Genomic DNA, 23,331 nt, shown 5'->3' with positions numbered 1-23,331 from the left:
ATAGTGATTCATAATTTTTAAAGGTTATATTCCATTTACAGTTATTATAAAAAATTGGCTATATTCCCTGTGTTGTACAATTGTGCAGGTTATTAACTTCACCAACCTCAGTTTACTCATCTTCCCCAAAATGGAGGTAATAATACCTATAAAGTTGTGCAAAACATTAAATGAAATAATGTCAATGGAACAATATCTAATACAATCTTTGGCTTGTAGTAGGGATTCAATAACTGGTAACTATTGTTATTCACACTCTACAATGAAAATCTCACCCATATTATTATTTGGTTTATTTGTTTTATTCTCCTGATTTAATGCCTTCAGCAATTAAATTAAGTTCATAGCACCAGGTTTCGTAGCGATAGGCCATGCGGATTTGGGCCACATTTGTCTTTCGGATATCATTTCCAGTAGGACCTTCTTCAAGGTAATTGTCACCCAGAAACTTTACTTTCTCCTATAAGAGAAAAGGAAACAGAATGATTGTTGTCTCTTTTTACCCTGATATAGACAATAATTACATCCTCCACCAAGATTCCTTCCTTATGTTAGCTACGGGCAAGAGGAAAACAATAAACCATTAAAAGCACTCATCCAGTACCTCAATGTGCACGGTCTGCTGAGAAATCAATTATATTTTATTTCCCTTGCCCAAAAAGCATGGCCAGAGAGACAGAATAATTTTTTCTAGTCCCTGTCCATAGTAATTGCACATGATTTGTGAAATAATTTTTCAACATGTTTCCCCAACTAATTTTTCAATATTCAAGTTGCCAAATTCTAAACTCAGAAGGAGAGCCAGTCAAGGGCAGGTCTACCTCATGAGAAATTCCACATTGCAGAACACTGTTTCTTGCCACTTCACACATATCACAGGTACTCAGCTTGAAGACTTGTGCAGCAATGGCATATTCTTCCATTAGGGGCTCCTTGGGTTATTTATTTAAATGAGGCCAAAAAAAAAAAAAAAAAGGAAGAAAGGAAGAAAAAGGAATGCATTAAAAGAAATAACCCACATCCTGCACAAAAAGAATAATGAAATATCTTGATTTGACTTTAAAATTCTGGGTGGTAAACAACATTTCAGCAAAAATATACTTGTATTACTCAAAATTCCATATGTGTACCTTGGTGAAGTGGAATTGCATCGGGTCATCTGTAGACAGTGAGATCATTAGCCCTTTCTGGAAGAAATCTAAAAACGGATTTTTGGCATATTCTAGAAATAAGCCGTTGTTACTTAATGGCGACATAGCGATGGGAATCTGGGCTAAGAAAAACAAATACTGTAACACAGGACTCTGTAAAGGAAGAGTGAAAAAAAATTTTTTTAATGTTGAGAAAGGGATACAAACTAGAAAAGTTAAAACTTCCTGGTAACCTCAAGTTTTACCTTTCAACAAAATTATCACCTATTCTTTAAATCCCCTTGTAAAGAAGAATAATAGCTTTTAAATGTAAATACTATTTAGAAGAAATTTATTTGGGATCAATTTTCAGAAGCATTGAGTCAAACCCAGTTGTTTGTGTTTTAATTGTCTAGTTAGTTAGGCAAAAGACTTCACCTTGAAACATTTTTTTTCTCTACAAGAAAGTTCTGACTCACACCAGAGGCATTTTAAAACATGCTATAACATGAAATCTGGTGAAAACCAGTTTCAGGTAAGCCAAGCTGCCTCTGATTTATCCCTTGTCAGAGTTCTAAAATGCAAGTCAGGCGATCTGCATTAACTCCTCCCTGCCACCAACTATCTAGGTAATCTTGAGCAACTTCCTTTACTTCTCCGGGCCTCTGTAAAATGAGATGCACTAAATAATCTCAAAAATTTTTTTTGCTCTACTTTAATTTGATTCCAGTGTTGATAATGACTTGTGACAGAATGATAAGGGAAAAAAATGCTGTTCCTCTAGCTCCAGTATAAAAGTTAATATTGAGAAGAGAGCTTCCAACTCACCTTTTTTAAATTCAGGCCATGAGAGATATTATCTGCTGTCATGAATGCTGTCATGAGATGGGTGAGAGCTCCAGCTTCCCCACAGTGAGGTCGGAACAGAAACGTATTCATGCCTCGTTCCCTAGGGAAACGGAGCTACTATAGCAATCACAGGTGACTGACTGGGACCTGGCAACAATGCTGGGCATAGAGTGATTTATAAGAAAATCTGGTAGAAAACACCAGAACACTCTGAAAGGGAGTGGGGTATCCAAAGTATTCAGCAAAACTGACAATTCCAAATCATAATCTTAATTCTTCCCAAACACAGGCTTTTTGAAAAAAGAGACAACATAGGATATGAGGGTATGGAGGAAAGTTTTGATTACCTGAACAGAAACATCTTCAGTTTCCACCCAACTTTTACCAATATCACCATGTCGTTGTTTCTCCTACTCACACTTTAGCGGGGAAACATTTCCAGAAAACCCCATTATGATAGTCCTCTATTTATTCCTTACCCAGATATATCAAGAAAGGTAAAATGTATGGAATTTTATAGTAAATTGCACAGTGATTAGTGTAAATTCCTAAACTTCCAAAGAAAAGGAACTGTGAAAGTTACTGAAGGCTCCAAACTGTCCATTCCTGCCCCTAAATAAATAAAGAAACCGAAGAAAAAGAAAAGGGAAAGAAATTTCTGCTCTGGGCCAGCTGGCAGCATCCCAGCAGCGTAGGCCCTCAACCACCTAGGGTGCCAATGTATGAGGAAAGAGGTGTGCTAAATAGATTCTCCTTCTAGCTCCAGTTCTCATCTACTTACTTTCTCAGGCTGTTGAGCACCATGATGTTTGCGTACATATAGTAGGCATAGTAAGTGTAAGATGGATTCTTTTCCATGGTCCACTCCTGGGGCTTAGGGCTCTTGGAGGAGAACATGTGGCCGCTGTGTTTGGACTCATCATCCACACTGTCGAAGCCAGTAATCTGTCAGGAAGAGTGAGCCACGAAATGGGTTCAGTCTGAAGGCAGGGTCCCGGCCCTCAGACAAACTTTCAGCTTCCAAAGGCAAGGACCAAATGTCAGAGATAAGCATCAAGAATTAATCATGGTTAGGTAGGCGGGCTGGTTCATGTGCAGCCGTAGGAAGGCTTTCAGGGCCATGCTTACATGCTTGAGGAAGACACTGAGGTCTGGGTGAGCCTGGGGGTTGATGGTGGCCTCAAACACTGGCATGAAAATATTCTCCAGCATCTTTCCGAAGTGTGGAAGGAAATTCTTAGATCGGAACACATCACTAGAGGCAGGAATGAAGAGAATTTAGGAGGAAAAGATTGTTTGGACTAATAGTTCAAAGCAAAGGACCAAAGGCAAGCAAAGGACTAAATGCCATGTTCAGGAGAAGACCTAGTGTCTCCATCCTAGGTCCACTCTGGTACATTCTTCTTGGTTACCCATAAAGAAGGATTCAGTTTGGGTTGGCACAGGAGGTTTCTTGCTGGACCACATGCCCCTATATCTTCTACAAATCCTCTGTGGTAAGAAAACTAAACGTTCACAGCTAAGTCCAGATAGAAAATGAAGAGTATGGGAACTCTGTCATGAAAGGTTCAATGATTTTTACATGTGTGGTATCGTGAGCGTGAAACAGTTATCAAGAACACCTATGATATGCTGTGGCCAGGGGGCAATCTAACAAATTCTTATATAGCACCCAATATATGCCATCCACTCTTTTAAGTGGCCAGAAGTATTAGCTAATTTAATCCTCATAAAACACAATAAATTAGGTACCATTATGACCCCATTTTAAAGATGATGAAACTAAGGCACAGAGAGGTCACGCAACTTGCCAAGGTCACACAGCTAGTAAGTGGTAGAGCCAGGATTCAAGCATAGCCAGTCCAGAGCCAGGGCCCATGCTTCTAACCACCACACTCTAATGCTTTAATATCTCTTCCTTAATGATATTAGACAGGATGTTTTACTCCAGTCAAAAAGCTACTTTTATTTTTGGCTAAAGAGACAGGATAAAACTCTTGCGTTGTCACAGGGCACACACAGCATGGAGGTAGGTGGCTAGACAATATATAAACACTTAAGTTAGATAAAAGATCAATGGTATGAACATCCCTGAGGGCAATGAGTAATTAGCAGTGATAATACCATTGATAAATACTCATTAATCATGGAGAACTTGAGCACTTGTAGATGAGACAATCAACAGACAGTGGTAGAGGTTCTGATACAAGAAAGGTACACCCCAGTACAGATGCGCATGGGAAAGAGTGAACTGGACACAGAGAGGAAGACCAAGAGAAAGAAAATGTATAGTAAAATGTATATAGTTCTTATCTTAAGTCTTAATCATTCTCAAGAAGTTATTTTGTGATCTGCATAAAGTCCCCTGTTTTACAAAACAAAACCAAAAAACCTGGTTAGAAAACTGAACTGAAATGATCTTCCTAACTCCTGTCTGTCATCAAGAGTGCTAAACCCAGAAGGGACAAAACCAGGCACCCGGGCCCCAGTACTGACTGCTGTTTAACAAAGCTTATTTCTGTCCAGATGTGCTGCACATTCCTTGCTGGTGTGGAGGAGGTGAGGCAGGTGGGAGGAAGGCAGGCTTCAGGGTTTCCAGTGGGTGGGTACTTACTAGATCCTGGGGACCTGGATCATCCATGTCATGTTGGGGCAGTAGATGTGGTTTCGGATGAACCAGGTGGAGAGTTTGCTCCACTCATCAGGACTGCGGCCGTAGATAGACAGGCGGGGCTCAGTGTGCTGGTACTTGGCATCCACCAAGTCTGCACCTACCTCCTGCAAAGCCAAGAGAGGAGTCCAAAGCCAGGAATTCTCACGGGTCCCTCAGGGGTCTAAACCTGTGGGGTCTAGGGAGAGGAGATGGGTACTAAGAAGAACAGAGGAAATGTGAAAGGCAGTCAGAGGAAAACTATCAAGGTTAAGATGTAAGGAGCCTGAGAGGTGAGGGGGAGCTAGTCGGGCTAAAAGACTGATAGGATGTAATGGAGTCTAGAGAGAAAAAGAGTCAGACTAAAGATGATGAAATCCCAAGGCACTGCTGCAAAAGAAATTCAGCTTTTCATATGCCCCCTATCTCCCCAAACACACATCTCCCAACTGCACCTGTCATTCCTGCCTCCTAATGTTCAGGTGTCATGAAGATCAGGATGGATTCTGATCCTAATTCTTCCTGAACTTACAACTCCAAAAGCCTGGAAGAGCCAGGTCCTTAATCCCAAATCCACACCCTTAGGGTCTCTGTCCTAGGAATCAAGGTCTTTGAAAATCATTACAGTGAATGTTTCAGAAGAAATTATCACATTCATTTGTGTATTGCCTGACCCCAGGGATAGCACCCTCCCTCCCTCCCTCCTTTCCTTCCTTCCTTCCCTCTTTTCTCTTTCCTTTTTTCCCTCTCTCCTTCTTCCCTCCCTCCCTTTCTTCTTCCCTCCTTCCTTCCTTCCCTCTTTTCTTCTTCCTTCCCTCCCTCTCTTCTTCCCCCTCCTCAAGAACCAGGCCAGGTACCATAGATCTGGTTGATTTCTCCTCACCTTGATGATAGTGGCAAAATATTCCCCATTAATGTAATTGTCTGTCTTCAGGTAGAGGTCCCGTAGCTCACTTGCTCCTACAGGATTGTATTTGTCATTGAACTTATCAAAACGCTGGAAAGTCTGACGTCCCTGCATCAGGAAACAGGAGCACAAGTATATCTTTATCAGAGCTGCCTGAACACAGAGAGTTAGGGAATGGCCACAAGGAACAGTGGCCTGGTAACAGGAGAAGGGCTTGGCGCAGAGCAACTAAGCCAGTGCGCCACAACTACTGAGCCCGTGTGCTGCAACTACTAAAGCCCATGCCTAGAGCCCGTCTCCACAACAAGAGAAGCCACCACAATGAGAAGCATACGCACCACAATGAAGAGCAGACCTAGCTCACCACAACTAGAGAAAGCCCATGCACAGCAACGAAGACCCAACAGCCAAGAATAAAATAAATAAAATAAATTTATTAAAAAAAACAAAAAACAAAACAGGAGAAGGGCTTGGGCTCCAAGAATGGAATCCAATACAGCTGACAATGAGAGAACCTCAAAGTTGTCCATGGGTTCTTTCAGTTAGCATGGTAAGCCCACGTAGTTTAGCGGGCTCTGAGAAGGGAGAGTTTGTAGGGGAAAGGCGTGTGGGGTTCTGAGAATTAGATGAAACTGACATTATCTTTTCAACCTACAGCATGAACATCCAGAGAATCAACAGTCAGGTCGTAGGGATGCATTTTTAATTTAGCAAAAAGTTCCTTTAGGGTCAGATTTTTCTCCTTGGTGCTGTAGACCACTCTGTCAGCATCAACTTGGTAAGATTTCTTAATAAAGCGCAGTAGATGTTTCTGGTTCATGCAAGCGGCTGCATGGATATGGGTATCAACCTGTGTGTACATTCAGACAAAGAAAAACCAACAATCAGCTTGAGTTATGCTTCTCTGTGGTGCCTGCCAATCCCACTGTGATGGGAGAAAGGAGTATATGATAGGGGTGTGACCTGGCAGCTGGTGGAGGTGGCCGAGCAAAGAATGAACCCATAGCACCTTTTTGTGCCCTTGTGAGGATGTGAAAGTTTAGGCTGGATACAGTAATATTGCCTGCTTCTCCTGGATATCTGTGCATCAAATTTACTTCCTACATTTGATCCACACAAAAGTCTTGGGGACAGTTCTCCACCCATGAGACACAGCTGGAAGTGAAGCAGCTGCTACAGCTTTCAGCCCCAAAGGGAGAAAGGTTGAAATGATGAAGCCATGGCACAGCGATGGCACTTGTGAGTTAGGTATTTTTATGAGTACAATTTTATAAGCGGAAGTTTTGATAGATTAAGTAATTTGCCCAAGGTTATACAGGTGGCTGAGCCAGGGATTGGTCCCAAACCTCTGCTCATATATTTCCTACTCCCACTTCCTTGCAATCATTTAAGTGGTCAGAACACATCTTGGAAGTGTTTCTAGTTGATTAGTTTTCCATTTGCTATTCACAATCCTCTTATGAGCTAGATTGAGCAGATATATTTCCCAGTTTTACAAATGAGGAAACTGAAACTCAGAAATATTTAATCACTTCCTCCCCAATGTCTTACAGTCGGGAAGTAGAAGAAAGAGGACTAGAGTGAAGACCTTTCAAATCCTAGAATAGTGGTTTTTGAGGTTCTATTCGTTTTTATTATTTTTGTTGTTGATGATAACTATAATTTTTTATGGCAATAATGTGATAAACCTTTCTATGCAGAAAACAGCAGAAAAGGCATTTTAATCTTTTAGACATCATCTATCTCCTTTCATGAAGTTCTACTGAACCTGCAGAAATCTTACATGAATCAGAAAAACAGTATATTTCTTGTCCTGTTCAAGAAATAAGTGGATCAATGTTTTTGTCCAGGAATGACCCCTGAGCACCGAATATATTTACCTTCCTGCAGTTGTAAAAATCCCGGTGGGGGTTGCTCTTCAGCTCCTTCAACTCATCCATCTCATTGAGCATCTGATGGACCTGGAACTTGGAGGAGAGGAACTTCAGGCGCCGGTGGGTATAGGTCTTACTGTGAAAATTAAATCATGATTGTAAAAAATTCCAGACATCTAAGGAAAACAGTCACAATTTCAAAACCATCAGGACCCTTATAACCTGTAGAAAACTATTATGTTTGTTTCCAAATGGAACTGGCTTACTCTGCATTAATCTAACTTGAAAAGTATTGGGCTCCAAGGACTTAATCTTTTCATCAAAATTGTACATAAATAATAATGAGGGAGGATTGGGGCTCAAAGCCTGTCTCAGCCACCTGTGTGACTTTGGGCAAATAACTTAACTCGTCAAAGTCTCAGCGTGTAAATCGGGAGTTATAAAAATATCCACCTCATAGAACAATTGTGAGGAAAAAAGAAACAGTGCACATGAAGGTTTTAACATAGTGTTTGAACCTTGTAAGCAATTAATTAATACGTAGTCTTACTGTTAGTAGTAGTAATAGTAGCAGTAGTTTAGGTCTTAACACTTACACGGGTCCTCGAGCAATTAAAGCAAGTAAAAAATTCATATCATCTAAGAAGGTGTCCAGATTGGGGTAAGGAAGTGGCTTAGGCTCCTCTTTGCTGGCTGCTTCTTCATTAGGATAAATGTAAACCACACCGTCCTTCATTTTGAGGTGATAACCGAGGTTTTCCGGGAGGTTATCTGTTCGGAAGGGGTCTTCTCTCTTCTTCATGGGAGGGGTAAAGACTTTTTCAATAAAACACACAATAATATATCAGCACATAGAATGAATGACCACATAAAAATAACCAAAGTTAAATACTGTAAGATCTCATTGTATGGAATTCTGTATGTCATAAGTTGTAATTATCCAGAGCTAAGCTAAAGTTTATTTTTACATTATTTCCCAAAGATGACTAAATTAGTAGTATAAAATAACTATAACATTTTATCTAGTGTAAGAATGATTTTCAAGTTCTTCAGAATTGCTGTTTATATAATTGCAATACGACTTACAAACCATTTTCATTATTTATTAAAGTTGTTAAAGTCTTCCTGTTAAGAGCATTTTATTAACATTTGAGATAATTGCGTAGAAATAAAAGTAAAACTACTGTTAAAATGTAGAGTTTGGGCCTTTTCCTTATTTAAACCTAGCTTCTCTATCAGTCTTAATTTAGAGTGGTTATTTTTTAATAGACAATTTTTTTGAGCAGTTTTAGGTTTTAGGGGGGTGGTGTGATGAATTGGGAGATTGGGATTGACATATATACACTAATATGTATTAAATGGTTAACTAATAAGAATCTGCTGTATAGGGCTTCCCTGGTGGCGCAGTGGTTAAGAATCCGCCTGCCAATAGAGGGAACATGGGTTCGAGCCCTGGTCCGGGAGGATCCCACATGCCGCGGAGCAACTAAGCCCGGGCACCGCAACTGCTGAGCCTGTGCCCTAGAGCCCGCGAGCCACAACTACTGAGCCCGCGTACCACAGCTACTGAAGCCCGCGTGCCTAGAGCCCGTGCTCCGCAACAAAGTGAAGCCACCACAGTGAGAAGCCCGCGCACCGCAAGGAAGAGGAGCCTCCGCTCGCCGCAGCTAGAGAAAGCCCACGCGCGGCAGCGAAGACCCAACGCAGCCATAAATAAATAAATAAATTTACTAAGAAACATATATATATATTAAAAAAAAAAGAACCTGCTGTATAAATTTTGATGACCAAAAAAAAAAAAAAAGAAAGAAAAAAGAAAATGTTGGCACATTTTCTATCCAAAACTGAAATAAGGAACACGAAAGAAGTGAGACGGTACATTGCTATGTCAAATATAAACTTTCGAGTCCCTACTCTTAAATATACTAGAGAGATAAAGTATAATTTAGGAGAAACAAAGGCAAGTCATCCTAAATGTCAATACTATAGAAGATGAACAAACCAATGTTATGAGTTACCAAACTGGAACATGTTTACTATGATTTTAATATTAAAAGGAATTAAAGAGAAGAAGCTCTAGAACTGGAAATTTTTAACAACATAACAATTTGATAGTTCAAAAACCTTAAATAGCTGCCTCCCCTGAATTTCAATTATAGAAGTCTAATCCTAAAGATATAGAGCAATTGTACAAAGATGTCTTAATAAAGATGTTTATTGTAACCTTGTTGGAAATAAACTTTTTTTTTTTTTTTTTTTTTTGCGGTACGCAGGCCTCTCACTGCCGTGGCCTCTCCCATTGTGGAGCACAGGCTCCCAACGCGTAGGCCCAGCGGCCATGGCTCACGGGCCCAGCCACTCCGCGGCATGTGGGATCTTCCCGGACCGGGGCACGAACCCGTGTCCCCCGCATCGGCAGGCGGACTCTCAACCACTGCGCCACCAGGGAAGCCCTGGAGATAAACTTTTAAAAGTCAGAAATCTAAACGCCTAAATATAGGAATTGATTAAATAAATTATGATACAGTTATACAATAGAAATTATTAAAATCTGATTGTTTTAAAATATGTACTATATAAGAAAGAAAGTAAAAATGAGATATGTAAATAAAGTGCCTTGGAAAGTCAAAACCTGTAGTTTACTTTTATACAGAGGTCAGAGGAAGGAAGGAAATGATAATGGTTGGGCTGCACCTTGAAGGATGAGATCGGATCTGGACATTTGGACATATAGTAAAAAAGTGAAAGGAAGGGCAATGCAGCACAGGGAATGGCATGGCAACAGTACAGGCGCAGGAATGTGCTGAACTAAATGGACAACAGGATATGCTTCCAGGACAAAGAGTTCAAAGGTGGAGTAAAGGAGGTAAGTTTATAAATAGATTGAGTGTGCAAGTCCAAAAATAAATAAATAACAGATAAATAAAACATAGTTAGAAGGCTAGATGGTGGTAGGCCTTGAATGCCAGGCTCAAGACTGGACTTAACTTTGTAGGGGGCGTAGTTAAAGGTTTTTGTCAGGAGAATGATGTGCTCAGATCTGTTTTATAATAACTGGTACCAAAGTGAGGATGAACTGAAAGGAAGTGAGATTAGAATTTAACAGAGTAGTTAGGAAGCTATTGCAATGATCTGGACAAAGACAAATATGCACCTAAATTAGAGCTTGAGGAATGGTGAAGAGAGGAGGTTCTGAGAGATATTGTACAGACTGAATCAAGTGATTGGGCACTTGGGCGGGAGAGAGAACGGAGCCAAAGATGACTATGATATCTTAAAACTGGGTTACTTATAATCATGGGGCACTTTTAACAGTTAGTAGTTAAACCTAAAGATATATTCCAGACATTATATAAGAAAATTACTTACCGGGATAGAAGCTCTCATTTGCTACCGAAGCCTCACCCTCAATGTTCCTCAAGTACTGGGAAGGGGTTTTTGGAAACCTCTGAAACGACTTCTGCATATATTTCTCCCGTATACACAATGCCCGATAAAGACCTTTGCAAACCATTTCGAAATCTTCAACCGTAACCTACCAAGAAAATTTCAGAGTAGCTCCTGTGAAAACTGGAGAAGTGGGTAAAGCTTGTCATTGGCACCTCCCAGCTCTCCTGGGTGTCACAGCCCCTGCTGAGCCGCTCCTACTTCTCACTCAACTTGGGCCCTGGGTCTCCCTCAAGGAGCAGGCCCTGAAGTTTTAATCGCTCTTCCATTCTTGGCAAAACGTGTCTGTCCTATGAGTCTTTCCTTACAGTCCCATATTTGTTTTTGGTTTTTGCTAGATAGCAGTGATTATCTAACAAATATGATTAAAAGGACCCATTCTAACATGGACAATACTTTCTCCAGGTAACAAAAGAACATTTTAAGTATGGGCTTCTGAAGACAACATCTCAACTGAAAGACAATGTTGGTGTAATTTGAGAACTCAGACCACCTGCTGGTCAGTGTGGGAAAAATTGGGGAAGGAATAAAGTGTCACACTTCCCTCAAACCCTGTCACCCATGCACTGCTTTCTGTAGCTAGAGAAGGATCAGAATATCATCCTGTGAGAAGTCATTCTTTGGGATGGTTTTGAACAGAATTTTATCTGGGACTAAAAACAGAGATTATAGAGTAAAATTTTCTTAGAACTGCTGGAAATTTCCTAAAACTGGCCTATTTTTGGGCTTCCCTGGTGGCGCAGTGGTTGAGAGTCTGCCTGCCGATGCAGGGGACGTGGGTTCGTGCCCCGGTCCGGGAAGATCCCACATGCCGCAGAGCGGCTGGGCCCATGAGCCATGGCCGCTGAGCCTGCGCGACCGGAGCCTGTGCTCCGCAGCGGGAGAGACCACGGCAGTCAGAGGCCCGCGAACCACAAAAAAAAAAAACTGGCCTATTTCCCTGACCCCATCCCCAACTCCTGGCTGGGCTTGACATGCCCACAGTTACAACTCTAAATCATTGCATGCTCATCATCAGAACCCAAAGACTTTCTGGGACCAATGTAAGCTTGTTCCCAATGGTTTGAAGTCCAGATATTAATCCTAAACAGTTGAACTCTTTTTAATGACTTGCTGACCTTGACCAAGAGAGTCTGGCACAGGTGCTAGGTCTGGGGGTCTGCTTCCAATAGCACGCTTGTTCCTTTGCTACCTAATGGGCCAGCCATCTAAAGCTCCTTGAGGACAAGAGCTGGATCTTATCCACCTTCTCGTCCTCAGCACTTAGCACACAGTGCCTGGCACAGAGTATGTGCTCAATAAGGACTGATTACAATGAATTTGTTGTTTATCTGGGATGAATGGCCTTGGGAACTTAGCCCTAATTCTCCCTTTACTTCTCTGTTCAGTTATAAAGGCAAAGACTGATTCAGGTGCAGGCCACAACTAGGTGGAGTGTAGCTCAGCAGCTCAGCCACCTTCAGCTATCCGGTGTAGCCACATACTTGGTTCTTCAAAGAAATTATACTCCAATAAAGATGTTAAAAAAAAAGAAAAAAGAAAGAAAGAAAAAAAAAAGACTCCAGACCAAGATTTCAGGTGCCCTCCAGCTTTTATAGGAGGAGAAGCTAATCCCTGACTTCTGTGAGCCTTGTCCTTCCTCTCATCTTCTTTCTTTTTATTCCTGTTTTCATTTCCACCAAGCACATAGGGATCAAGTTTGTCACTTAATATTTGTGGTTTTTTTGAACTCTGGCCTTCTCCAAACTTTGTTTTCCACGTTGCTATTAAACATTTCGTTTCAGTTATTTAGCATCTAAAATCCCTGCCATTTGTAGAGCACACATGTTACCATGAAGAAAACGAATAAACAAGAATAGTGTCCATTTCATTGCTCTGTCATTTTTAAATATCTTGGGACTGACCCTAAGTGGGTCAGTTACATGAGAAGAGGGTTTAGGACCAGTCATTAAAACTATATTTGGAGCATAGACCAATGGCTAAACAGCAATTTCACCAATATGATGCTGATTTTGCAAGTCCGTGTGGCAGAGATTTATTTATTGACCAACTGTTCTGGATAGGACAAGCAGGTCAAGTTGTTTGCAACTTGAGTTTACTATCCCTGTGGCATACCAGAATCTGTTCCAAGCAATAATCTACTGTGTAAGCATCTGCTATGAAATTGGAAAGGACAGTTGGTCGAAAAACAGCAGCTGCATTAGAATGTTCTGACCTCTCTCTCATCTTCTTCTTCTTCTTTTTTTAAAAAATAAATTTATTTATTTACTTTTGGCTGTGTTGGGTCTTCGTTGCTGCGCACGGGCTTTCTCTAGTTGTGGCAAGCAGGGGCTACTCTTCGTTGTGGTGCATGGGCTTCTCATTGCAGTAGCTTCTCTTTGTTGCGGAGCACAGGCTCTAGGCACGCGGGCCTCAGTTGTTGTGGCACGTGGGCTCAGTAGTTGTGGCTCGCAGGCTCTAGAGCGCAGGCTCAGTAGTTGTGGCGCACGGGCTTAGTTGCTCCAGGGCATGTGGGATCATTCCGGACCAGGGATCGAACCCATGTCCCCTGCATTGGCAGGCAGACTCTTAATCACTGCGCTGCCAGCGAAGTCCTCTCTCATCTTCTTTTCTCTCCACTCTTCTTTCCTCTTTTCTCTCTCTTTCTCCTGATCTGTTTTCTTTGATTGGTTAATGCTACCTGCAGCCCTTCTCTCCATTCTAGGTCTGCTCTGGGTCCATCTTTCCCCAAGAGCCCCTCCCCACTCTGCCCCCCGGGCCTCCCTGAGGCTCCCTTTCCTGCTTTATGATGCCCTCAGTGAGACTAGTTCAGTTGCTACTCTCTTTGGTTCTTTTGCCAGAATCTGTCCACTGTATTCTGTAACACACACATCACATTCTACTGCGTATTCGCATGTGCAAGCAAATGAGATAAAGGAGGAGAAATTATGTGAGATGATAAAAGCAAAACAGAAATATGTCATAGCATATCGTAAACAACAAGGTCCTACTGTATAGCACGGGGAGCTATATTCAGTATCCTGTGATAAACCATAATGGAAAAGAATATAAAAAAGAATATATATATATATATGTAAAACTGAATCACTTTGCTGTACAGTAGAAGTTAACACAACATTGTATATCAATCATCAATAATTTTTTTTAAAAGTTGTAGCATATTGGTATTGAAATGTGATAATGAAGTATAGCAAAGGACAGGTGAGCTAACACCTTCTTCAAAAGGAAGGGGAGGAAGGAAAGAAGCTGAAACAATCAAGCTGAGTATCTTTCTAGCAGCTACATGTGAGGGGCAAGAAGCAACTCACCCCAGAGGAATAATCGCCTGTGATCTGCACTCTCTGAAAATCAGGCACGGTCTCGTAGGTGGGAGACGAAGAAATGTATTCATCAATGTGGGACAATTTGGTGGAAGATGTTTCACTTTGTGGAACGGGCAAACTCATGGTCTTCTGTCCCAAGGAACGCTTTTTTCTCGGTTTGAAATTGAAAAATAAAAAGAGTTAACTTTATCTTCATTGCGAGTTTCATTGTGATCAGTTGATGTTCCACTATACAATTTCATTTTGAGGAAAAAGAGTGAAAATTTAATGTGGGCTGGGTGTCAGAAACAGGATCCAACCTTATGGAAAGGGGTATCATGTTAGAGTGTTCCCTTCGTCCTCGTATACCTTGGAAGAGTGGGTCTTAGGGAATGTACTAGAAGACTCTCAGCATGACACTGTCCTGCACAGGAGGCCCACTCCCAGCAGAACAGGAAGTCTGGGTGCTGCAGTAAGCACAGGCTATGTCAGTTAGTACCTGTGTCATTTGGTGCATGTCCCTTAAATTCTGTGAGCTTCTGTCTCTCTCTCTAAAAAAGTGGTGTAATAATGTCTACCATTCAGGATTTCTGTGAGATTTAATGTTTATAAAATGCTTAGCACACTACCTGGAACTTGTAAGTTGCTTAATCAACATTACTTCCTCAAATCAACATGTATTTATTCCGTTTCTACTTTGACCCATGCCCTATGTTAGGTCCTATGGGGGATGCCAAAGCAGGTGGATTGTTGTTATTTCCTTAAAGAAATAAAACCAAGGGAAGGACTGCAGAATGACCTCCCCATGAAGCTGGTTGGGGGAGGGGAGTGTTTTGAGGAGGGGGGTCCAAGTAAGTGGTCAATAACAGGTTTGAGAACTAAACTGTGGCACATAGTGACAGGTAGTGAGTACTAGAGTAGTTCAAAGAAGGGAAAATAAACAGACTTTGTGGAGAGGGATCTGTTCAGGGGAGGCAGTAGTAGTTACACATCACAGGCATAGGATGGGCAGCGCCTGAGGGCAGAAACGGAGAGCTGTATCCCTGAGGCCTGGAGGAGGTCAGACTGGCTGAAGGGCAGGATTCCTATCAGGCAGCACGACACTAAGGTTGACTAAGTACAGAGTCCAAAGATGAGGCCCTTGAGTTCCAGTTTCTATATAGTGTGGAAATTGAGCGTGTGCTCAGCAGCCATCAGCCACTTTGGTTTGGAACAATCACGTGGTAGATCATGTCCTCTTGCTTGGGTGAACAGGAATGCTTCAACTAAAGGCAGGTTGGATGAAGGTAGGAAGGCCACTGTTTTCTTCTTTTTTGGTCCTCGTTGCTTCGCCCTAGTGTATTCAGTGTGTGTGTCTGGGGGAGGGTGTGGGTTTAACTCTGACAGAGTTTTTCCTCCAAGTTGAATCACCATTCAGAGCGAACCATCTGCCCTGACATTTCCCCTTCCTTGTGTCCCAATGTAATAAACATTCCACTTACACCACTTACCTCCTGCCTCCTGTGGGGGTGGACAGAGCCTCCAACTGGAATAGGTGTTTGCGCATCTCATCGTGCAAAATTGGACAGATCTCATCCACATCAAAAGGGGAGATCTCATGATGGCCTCCCTCATCTTTGACTTCAGAGGCAAACACTTTTTCAGCAAAGCTCCGTGTTGCATCGTCAATACCTAAAAGGCGTTTTCACGTGTTAGTGTTCAAGCACTTTCTCAGAAGTCATCCGAGAGTTTCTGCTACACAGAAGGCACAGTGCTAAGGACGGCCCTGGGTACATGGCTCCCCTGCTCTCCGCCCAGTGTGCCAGAAACATGATGGCGCTTCATGCCTATTCTCTCTTTAGTGGGTTTCTGTGTGGGTAGCTTGGAAATCCATTCTCAGAATCACGGGTCAGATTCTTACAGCACACTTTAGAGGGTCCTAAAGATGGGATCGGGCTCTTGCAGGACTAGCACTTAACCCAAGATCACCTGTTTCTGGCGGGGCTAAGTTTGATTTCATAGTAACCATGCAGCATAGTCCTTCCTAACAGGTTGGTGGAATTTTTCTGACGGTTTTAAAGATGTGGATAGGGTTGTTGGTCCTTGGCGTTCTTCTTCCTGAACAGAATAAGTGATCTAAATAGTTCTGAGAAATAAATGTGTACTTTAGGGCCTTTCTTCCTCATAAGACAGATATTGTGTTTCTGTCACACATCACAACCTCATTCTTTTCAAATCCTGATGACTTGGTGATGAGCTGGTGTTGGGGGCGGGAGGGGAATCGCTAATATTTACTGCCTAGTGTTGGGAGTCCCATTTCTTGTGGATATGTGGCCTTCCATAATGAGTGACCTTTGGACAGCCCATTTTACTTTTACTTGCCTTAATTTTTCCATTCTTAAAATGAGTGGAAGGATGACCTTTAGCCTGGCAATGAACAACCCCAAGATCCTTAGGATACAAGACAACCAGTTTTATCATATAGGGTGGTGATGGCCATCAAATATCTGCTTTTCTGTTAAGTTCTATTGTGTTTTCCAGACACCCAGCTGTTTCCATCGGAGTAGTTATAACCTCCCATACTTCTAAAAGTCTCTTGGTATTTCCAGAAAAGAGCAAGTAGCAAATAATGAGAATGGCAAACAGCTGGATATTCGGAGCAACAGCAGGAGACAAACATTCTTCATGTGATGACAAAGCAAACTGCATGCAGAGAGATAGATCCCCTCACTCCTGCTGCCCCTTCAATGTCTATACAAGTCTCCAAAATGACACATTTTCAATTACAATTTAGGTAAGTGTACTGTATTCAAGCACTGTTCTGTACTTACCAACTCCTTCACCTTCTCCTGTTTCAGTTTCCTTATGTATAAAGTGGGAATACTAATACCTACAAACCTCACTCACAAGGCTGTTGTGACATCGAGATAATGTATGTGAAAATGCTTTTTGAGAGCAATTTTTTAAAGGAAAATAAAACACCAGATTAAACGGAATGACACAACTTGGTAGCATTGCTCAGACTGATATTTGGTATTTGGGGTTAGGTTTGGGTTATTAAGGAAACGATAAATGGTATGGCTTAGTATAGGCTGAAGCATACATTGGAAATGAGAGTAATTGACTCATACCTTCACCAACGCTAACAGTCAGGTCAGCCAGTTTTCAAACCTGGCTTGTCACAGCAGAGTAACAGAGAAGCCCAATACGTTGGCTGAACTTCATGCATCTATTTGTCTCATTGAGCTCAAGCACTTCCTGAAACTGACAAGCATCTTTGGATGCTATCCCTAGTTTTTTGGCAAGCACCAAGATCCATGAAGGAACGAACAAAACACTAAGTAGACACATTTGATGACCTGAGAATGCCTCCCCAACCCACAGCCAACTGTTCCCCAGAAATAGTATCATTCCTCCCTGAGCATCACAGGCAAGCACATGCACCTAAAGGATGAATGACAAGCAGAAATTAGAAAAGGCTTCATGTACCATGGAGAGCAAATGGAAATAGGCCAGTGGGCTCTGATGATGAGGAGGAGGAGAATGAAGATGACTATGCAGGTGGCTTGTCATCATGGGTCTGTGGCAATGCTCCTGGAGGTCTCAGGAAGGAAAGTATGGAAATGGAGTCCCAGGAACCAAATCCTACTTGCTTGAGATCTGGCTCTTCCAGAACAAGCATCCATTATGCGGGACTGCACACATCTATTTGTTTCATGTTTTTAAACATTGTTTTTTCTAGGTTGTATCTCCCTAAGTCACTATAGACAGTTGAAAAGTAGAAACTCTACTCTCAAGAAGTAGCTTACATTATCACCAAAAATTATATGGTTGATATTTCCTTCCACTGAATCAACCAGTTGTTTTGGCTTCATGTAACCACAGCTGAAATTTGATTCCTAATTCAAGAGCTTTGCCTTTCAAAAATACTTCAGGGAGTGGTGGTGATTAGGGAGAGAAAAGAGTGAAACTGACATTTCAAAAGGTGAGTAGATAAGATTTGGTGACAACCTAATTCATGGAGTAAAGTACAGATGACTCCCTGAGGTTTGTATAGATAATTGCTGAGTTCTTTGTTGAGCATGTTTGAGATAATGGAGCATCTGAGTGGCAATGTCTTGAGGTTAGGACATCCACATTTAGACAGAGAATGGATAAGAGAATAGAAACAAGAAGCAGAGTGGTGAAGCAGAAAGAACACTGGACTAGGAGTGAGAAAAAGTGTCTGTGACAGCTGGGTGGCCTTGGTAAAGCCATATAATCACTAGGCGCCTCAGTGTTCATCATCATAAAAGAGGAATATTAATAATAATAATGTCAACTTCAGAGAATTGTTGTAAAGATTGACCAAGAAATACTTTAAAAACTACACAGTACTATGCAGAAGTTGGGGATTATTATTATTAACATAGGAAGTGCAAAACTCTTGAGAAAAGAAATATCATGCTTGCTGCTTCACCCAACAGACCCAGAAAAACATGCTTATTTCTCAGCAGTGCTTTATTAATGTGTAGGAAAGACAGGTTGTAGATCTTTCATCTGCCACACGGCATCTCATAGAGGAACTCAGAGGCACCAGGAGTACTATCAGTCCGTCAAAGGACAAGTCTGATTTGAGATGGAGGGGAACATACATAAAAAGTTACAATTTTATCGAAAATGGGTTTCACTTTATCTGGTCACAAAAATTCACCATGGAATTTTTTGCATTGGAGGAGGGTTTACTAGGGCAGGACTCAGTAGGTCCCCTTAACTAATGTCTAAAGGAGAAGATTATTTTATGTCAGAATAGCAAATGAATGTCCTCTGAGGTTTCTTTAAAAAAGGGATTTTTGGAGGCAGGAAAATTCATGAGTGCATTTGCTATGCTATGGGAGATCTATGGTCATTATAAATCTTTGTTGGCTTTTAATGGTATCATTAATAAACACTGCTGAAAAATAGACATGCTTCTGAATTAAAGAATAGTATCTTTTAGAAATTGATACTTTGGCAAATGGCAGGAAAAATAGCCCAAAATACTCACGTTTTTCTTCAGCTGTATGAAATAAAATAGAACAAGATAAAATATATGTGGCTACTAATCAATGCTTTGGAATAGAAATAGGTAGGTTGGTATAAGAAAGGGGTGTGGTGGGATGTGTTATTAAAGCTCATTCTTCCATTTTTCTACAATTTGCTGCCAATAGAAAACCCTGGGAATATAGTTATTATATAGCTCTTCGTTTTCTTTTCCTTTCTAATTTGTCTCTTTAAATTTATGTTTATAATTTTAAAAAGGTACTCTTTGTAAAATGTGATTTTTAAAAACCTGATCAAGAGGGATGGAAACTCTCATACAATGCTGATTGCAGGTAAGCGAAAACAGATTATTTGGTAAACAATTAACACCTACCAAACAGCCATTTCTGAGAATCTATTCTACTGAAATAATCCTTAAACATGGAAAAAGCTTTAGGTACAAATATTATTGTCAGAGCACATTTATACTTAAAAAAATCATCAGGAACTTAAGGGATTGGTTAAGAAAATTGGAATATTATACAGCCATTTAAAATGATGTTTAGGAAGAGTTTGGAGTGCCATGGTAACTGATTAAGTTATAATGTGAAGCCAGAAAAAGGGCAGGATACAAAGTCACATGTATAATATAATCTCAACTGTGGTTTTTTAAAAAAAATTCTTTAAATTTTCAAAGAAAATAGTTTGAAAGAAAAACACTAATATGTTAAAAGTTATCTTTGGATGATGAGGATTGTGGTTTTTTTTTTTTATAACTACTTTTCTAAATTTCTCAGTTTCTCTAAATGAGTGTTTATTACTCTTATTTTTCAGTGAAATGTCTCTTTTTATTTCACATGAAATGTATTACTTTTATAATGAAAAAGACAAATTATTATTTTGAAAATTACTCTGTGTACAAACCTGGATTGTGAACCATCAGAATACACAGATTAATATTAATATTGCCATTATTCTCATGATTTTCAGCTAATGGTATAGCTAAAGACATTTTATAGGACCCTTCTCCCAAGTGTGGCAGCACAGGTTTTGTTTAGACTAGCACCGTAGATAATAAACATCTTACACAGTTTTCTACTGGGATCATCAAGGATGCTACTACATGATACAGTTTTAGAAGATTACCTCCCTCCTAAAACTAAAAACCGAAATCCCCTTGGAAACATTGTCTTGTCTTTTCCTGAAATGTACTGTTAAAATTACTATGAACCTTAAATAAAGGATTCCCGAGCTGACATGATAGTTAAAGGATTGATTGCATATTAAAAGCAGTGAACTCTACAAACACTTTTGCACACCTACCTGGAAGTTTCAACAGAGGCATTGTGCTGGGATCCTTGATTCTAGGATAGCACAGTAGAAAGGAAGAGACAGGAGACTGTGGGGATGACTGACTGACAGTATAAAACACGCTGATATTCATTTTATTATTTTGCTTTGCCCCTGTAATTTGACCCTTCTCTGCTAAAAGGAGACAGATGAGCTTTAGACCTATTTATAGCTTTAGGCATTGACTGTGAAAAACAGGTGAAGCCTTCAGTGTTTACCCTGGGATTTTAGACAAGATATCTGTGGTAAGCCAGAAATTGCATTTCAGTACTCTCTAAATCTTCCTATGGATTGGATTCTCTTCAAGTGTAGTTTTCTTGTATGACTGGACCACTGATGACTATTTTCCACCCTAGCGAAACACAATGAAATCGTCCAGCCTTCTGGAAAGTCAAGGTCCTCAGGATTTCAGTCCTGAGAACAGCTTTCTGTGGTCGGGGAATATGCTGGTACATTCATCAAACTCTCAACACACACACACACACACACACACACACACACACACACACACACACACCCCTTAAGAAATATTCCTGACTTGGCAGAAATTCACCTGACAGAAGTTATTTAATGAATTAAGTCATAAATTTACTTCAAATCTTGTGGAAGCACAACTGCCATCTAGAGTGCTCAGGGACCCTTACTCTATATATTGTTACAAAAAGAATATATTTCTCATGCATAACATTTTATAGTACACAAAGCACTTTCCAAATATTATCTATTTTATCCTGCTTACAATGCTATAAGGCAAGGAGCACCTTACCCTTGCTTCCCAAATTAGAAAACTGGGGCCCTGGGGAGAGACGTGCCTTACCCAAAGTCATTCTGATTGTTAATGCAAAGCCAAGTCTCTCTGGACCAAGATCTCATGCTCCTTCCACAGTAACACAGAGTCTTGGTTACAGCAAAATACAGGAAGACCTCGATTTTATTGTGCTTAACTTTAACACACTTTGCAGATATTGTGTTTTTTACAAATTGAAGGTTCGTGGCAACCCTGCAAGGAGCAAGTCTACTGTCACCGTTTTTCCAACAGCATTTGCTTACACTGTGTCTCTGTCACATTTTGGTAATTCTCACAATATTTCAAACTTTTTCATTATTATTATATTTGTTATGGTGATTTGTGATCTGTGATCTTTGATGTTACCATTATAATTGTTTTGGGGCACCACGAACGCATGCCCATATAAAACAGTGAACTTAATCGATAATGTTGTATGTGTTTTGACTGCTCCACTGACTGGTTCCTGTCTCCCCGCTTCTCCTTGGGCCACCCTATTCTCTGAGACACAGTTATATTGAAATTAGGCCATTGAATAACCCTACAATGGCCTCAAAGTGTCCGAGTGAAAGGAAGAGCCTCATTTCTTACACTTTAAATCAAGAACTAGCAACGATTAAGCATCGTGAAGAAGGCATGTTGAAAGCCAAGATAGGCCAAAAGCCAGGCCTCTTGCACCAAACAGCCAAACTGTGAATACAAAGGAAAAGTTCTTGAAGGAAATTAAAGGTGCTTCTCCAGTGAACACACGAATGATTGATAAGAAAGAAAATCAGTTTCATTGATGATATGGAGAAAGTTTCAGTGGTTTGGAGAGAAGATCAAACCAGCCACAACGTTCCTTCAAGCCAAAGCCTAATCCAGAGGAAGGCCCTAACTCTCTTCAATTCTACAGAGGCTGAGATTGATGAGGAAGCTGCAGAAGAAAAGTTTGAAGCTAGCAGAGGCTGGTTCATGAGGGTTAAGGAAAGAAGCCATCTCCATAATGTAAAAGTGCAAGGTGAAGCAGCAAGTGCTGATGAAGAAGCTGCAGCAAGTTATGCAGATGATGTATGTAAGTAATGAATGAAGGCGGCTCCACTAAACAATGGATTTTCAATGTAGATGAAGCATCCTTACATTGGAAGAAGGTGCCATCTAGGACTTTCATAGCCAGAGAGGAGAAGTCATGCCTGGCTTCAAAGATTCAAAGGACAGGCTGACTCTCTTCTTAGGGGTTAATTCAGCTGGTGACTTGAAGTTGAAACCAATGCTCATTTAGCATTCTAAAAATCCTAAGGCCCTTAAGAATTAAGCTAAATCTACTCTGCCTGTGCTCTATAAATGGAAAAACAAAGCTTGGATGACAGCATATCTGTTTCAACATGATTTACTGAATATTTTAAACCCTCTATTGAGACGTACCACTCAGAAAAAAAAAATTCTTTTCAAAATATTATTGCTCAATTGACAAAGCACCTGGTCACCCAAGAGGTCTGATAGAGATGTACAACAAAATTTATGTCATTTTCATGCCTGCTAATACAATATCCATTCTGCAGCCCAAGGATCAAGGAGTAATTTTGACTTTCAAGTATTATTCTTTAAGAAATAAATTTCTTAAGGCTACAGTTGCCATAGATAGTGATTCCTCTGATGGATCTGGGCGAAGTAAATTGAAAACCTTCTGGAAAGTATTCACCATTCGAGATGCCATTAAGAACATGCGTGATTCATGGGAAGAGGTCAAAATATCAACATTAACAGGAGTTGGAAGAAGTTGATTCCAACTCTCATGGATGACTTTGAGGGGTTCAAGACTTCAGTGGAGGAAGTAACTGCAGATGTGGTGGAAATAGCAAGAGAACTAGAATTAGAAGTGCAGCCTAAAGATGTGACTGAATAATCTCATGATACAACTTGAATGGATGAGTTTCTTCTTATGGATGAGCAAAGAAGGTGGTTTCTATTTTCTTTCTTTCTTTTTTTGGCCACTCCACACAGCTTGCGGAATCTTAGTTTCCCGACCAGGGATCAAACCTGGGCCCTGGCAGTGAAAGTGCCGAGTCCTAACCA

The 23,331-nt window shown here is 40.7% G+C and overlaps 1 protein-coding gene across 2 annotated transcripts; it reads right to left on the bottom strand.

Moving 5' to 3' along the window:
- Positions 1-301: 301 nt before the first annotated feature.
- AMPD1 (adenosine monophosphate deaminase 1) lies at positions 302-20,484 on the bottom strand (the record flags this gene model as incomplete). Of its 2 annotated transcripts, none has more annotated exons than XM_082865709.1 (15): positions 302-460; positions 822-932; positions 1,131-1,304; positions 1,959-2,079; positions 2,761-2,924; positions 3,108-3,234; positions 4,594-4,757; positions 5,513-5,644; positions 6,192-6,386; positions 7,417-7,546; positions 8,007-8,226; positions 10,780-10,945; positions 14,166-14,331; positions 15,650-15,830; positions 20,457-20,484. In XM_082865709.1, 15 exons carry the CDS (start codon positions 20,482-20,484, stop codon positions 302-304), a joined length of 2,238 nt encoding a protein of 745 aa, XP_082721835.1. The 2 variants fall into 2 exon arrangements, with proteins under 2 accessions (XP_082721835.1, XP_082721836.1); XM_082865710.1 differs by having other exon boundaries at positions 20,463-20,484.
- Positions 20,485-23,331: the final 2,847 nt, after the last annotated feature.

This window comes from Leucopleurus acutus (genome assembly GCF_964270905.1).
Source record: "Leucopleurus acutus genome assembly, chromosome: 2".
NCBI lineage: Eukaryota > Metazoa > Chordata > Mammalia > Artiodactyla > Delphinidae > Leucopleurus > Leucopleurus acutus.
The sequence above is the reverse complement of the archived record's forward strand: the minus strand, read 5'-3'. Positions and strand labels throughout refer to the sequence as shown.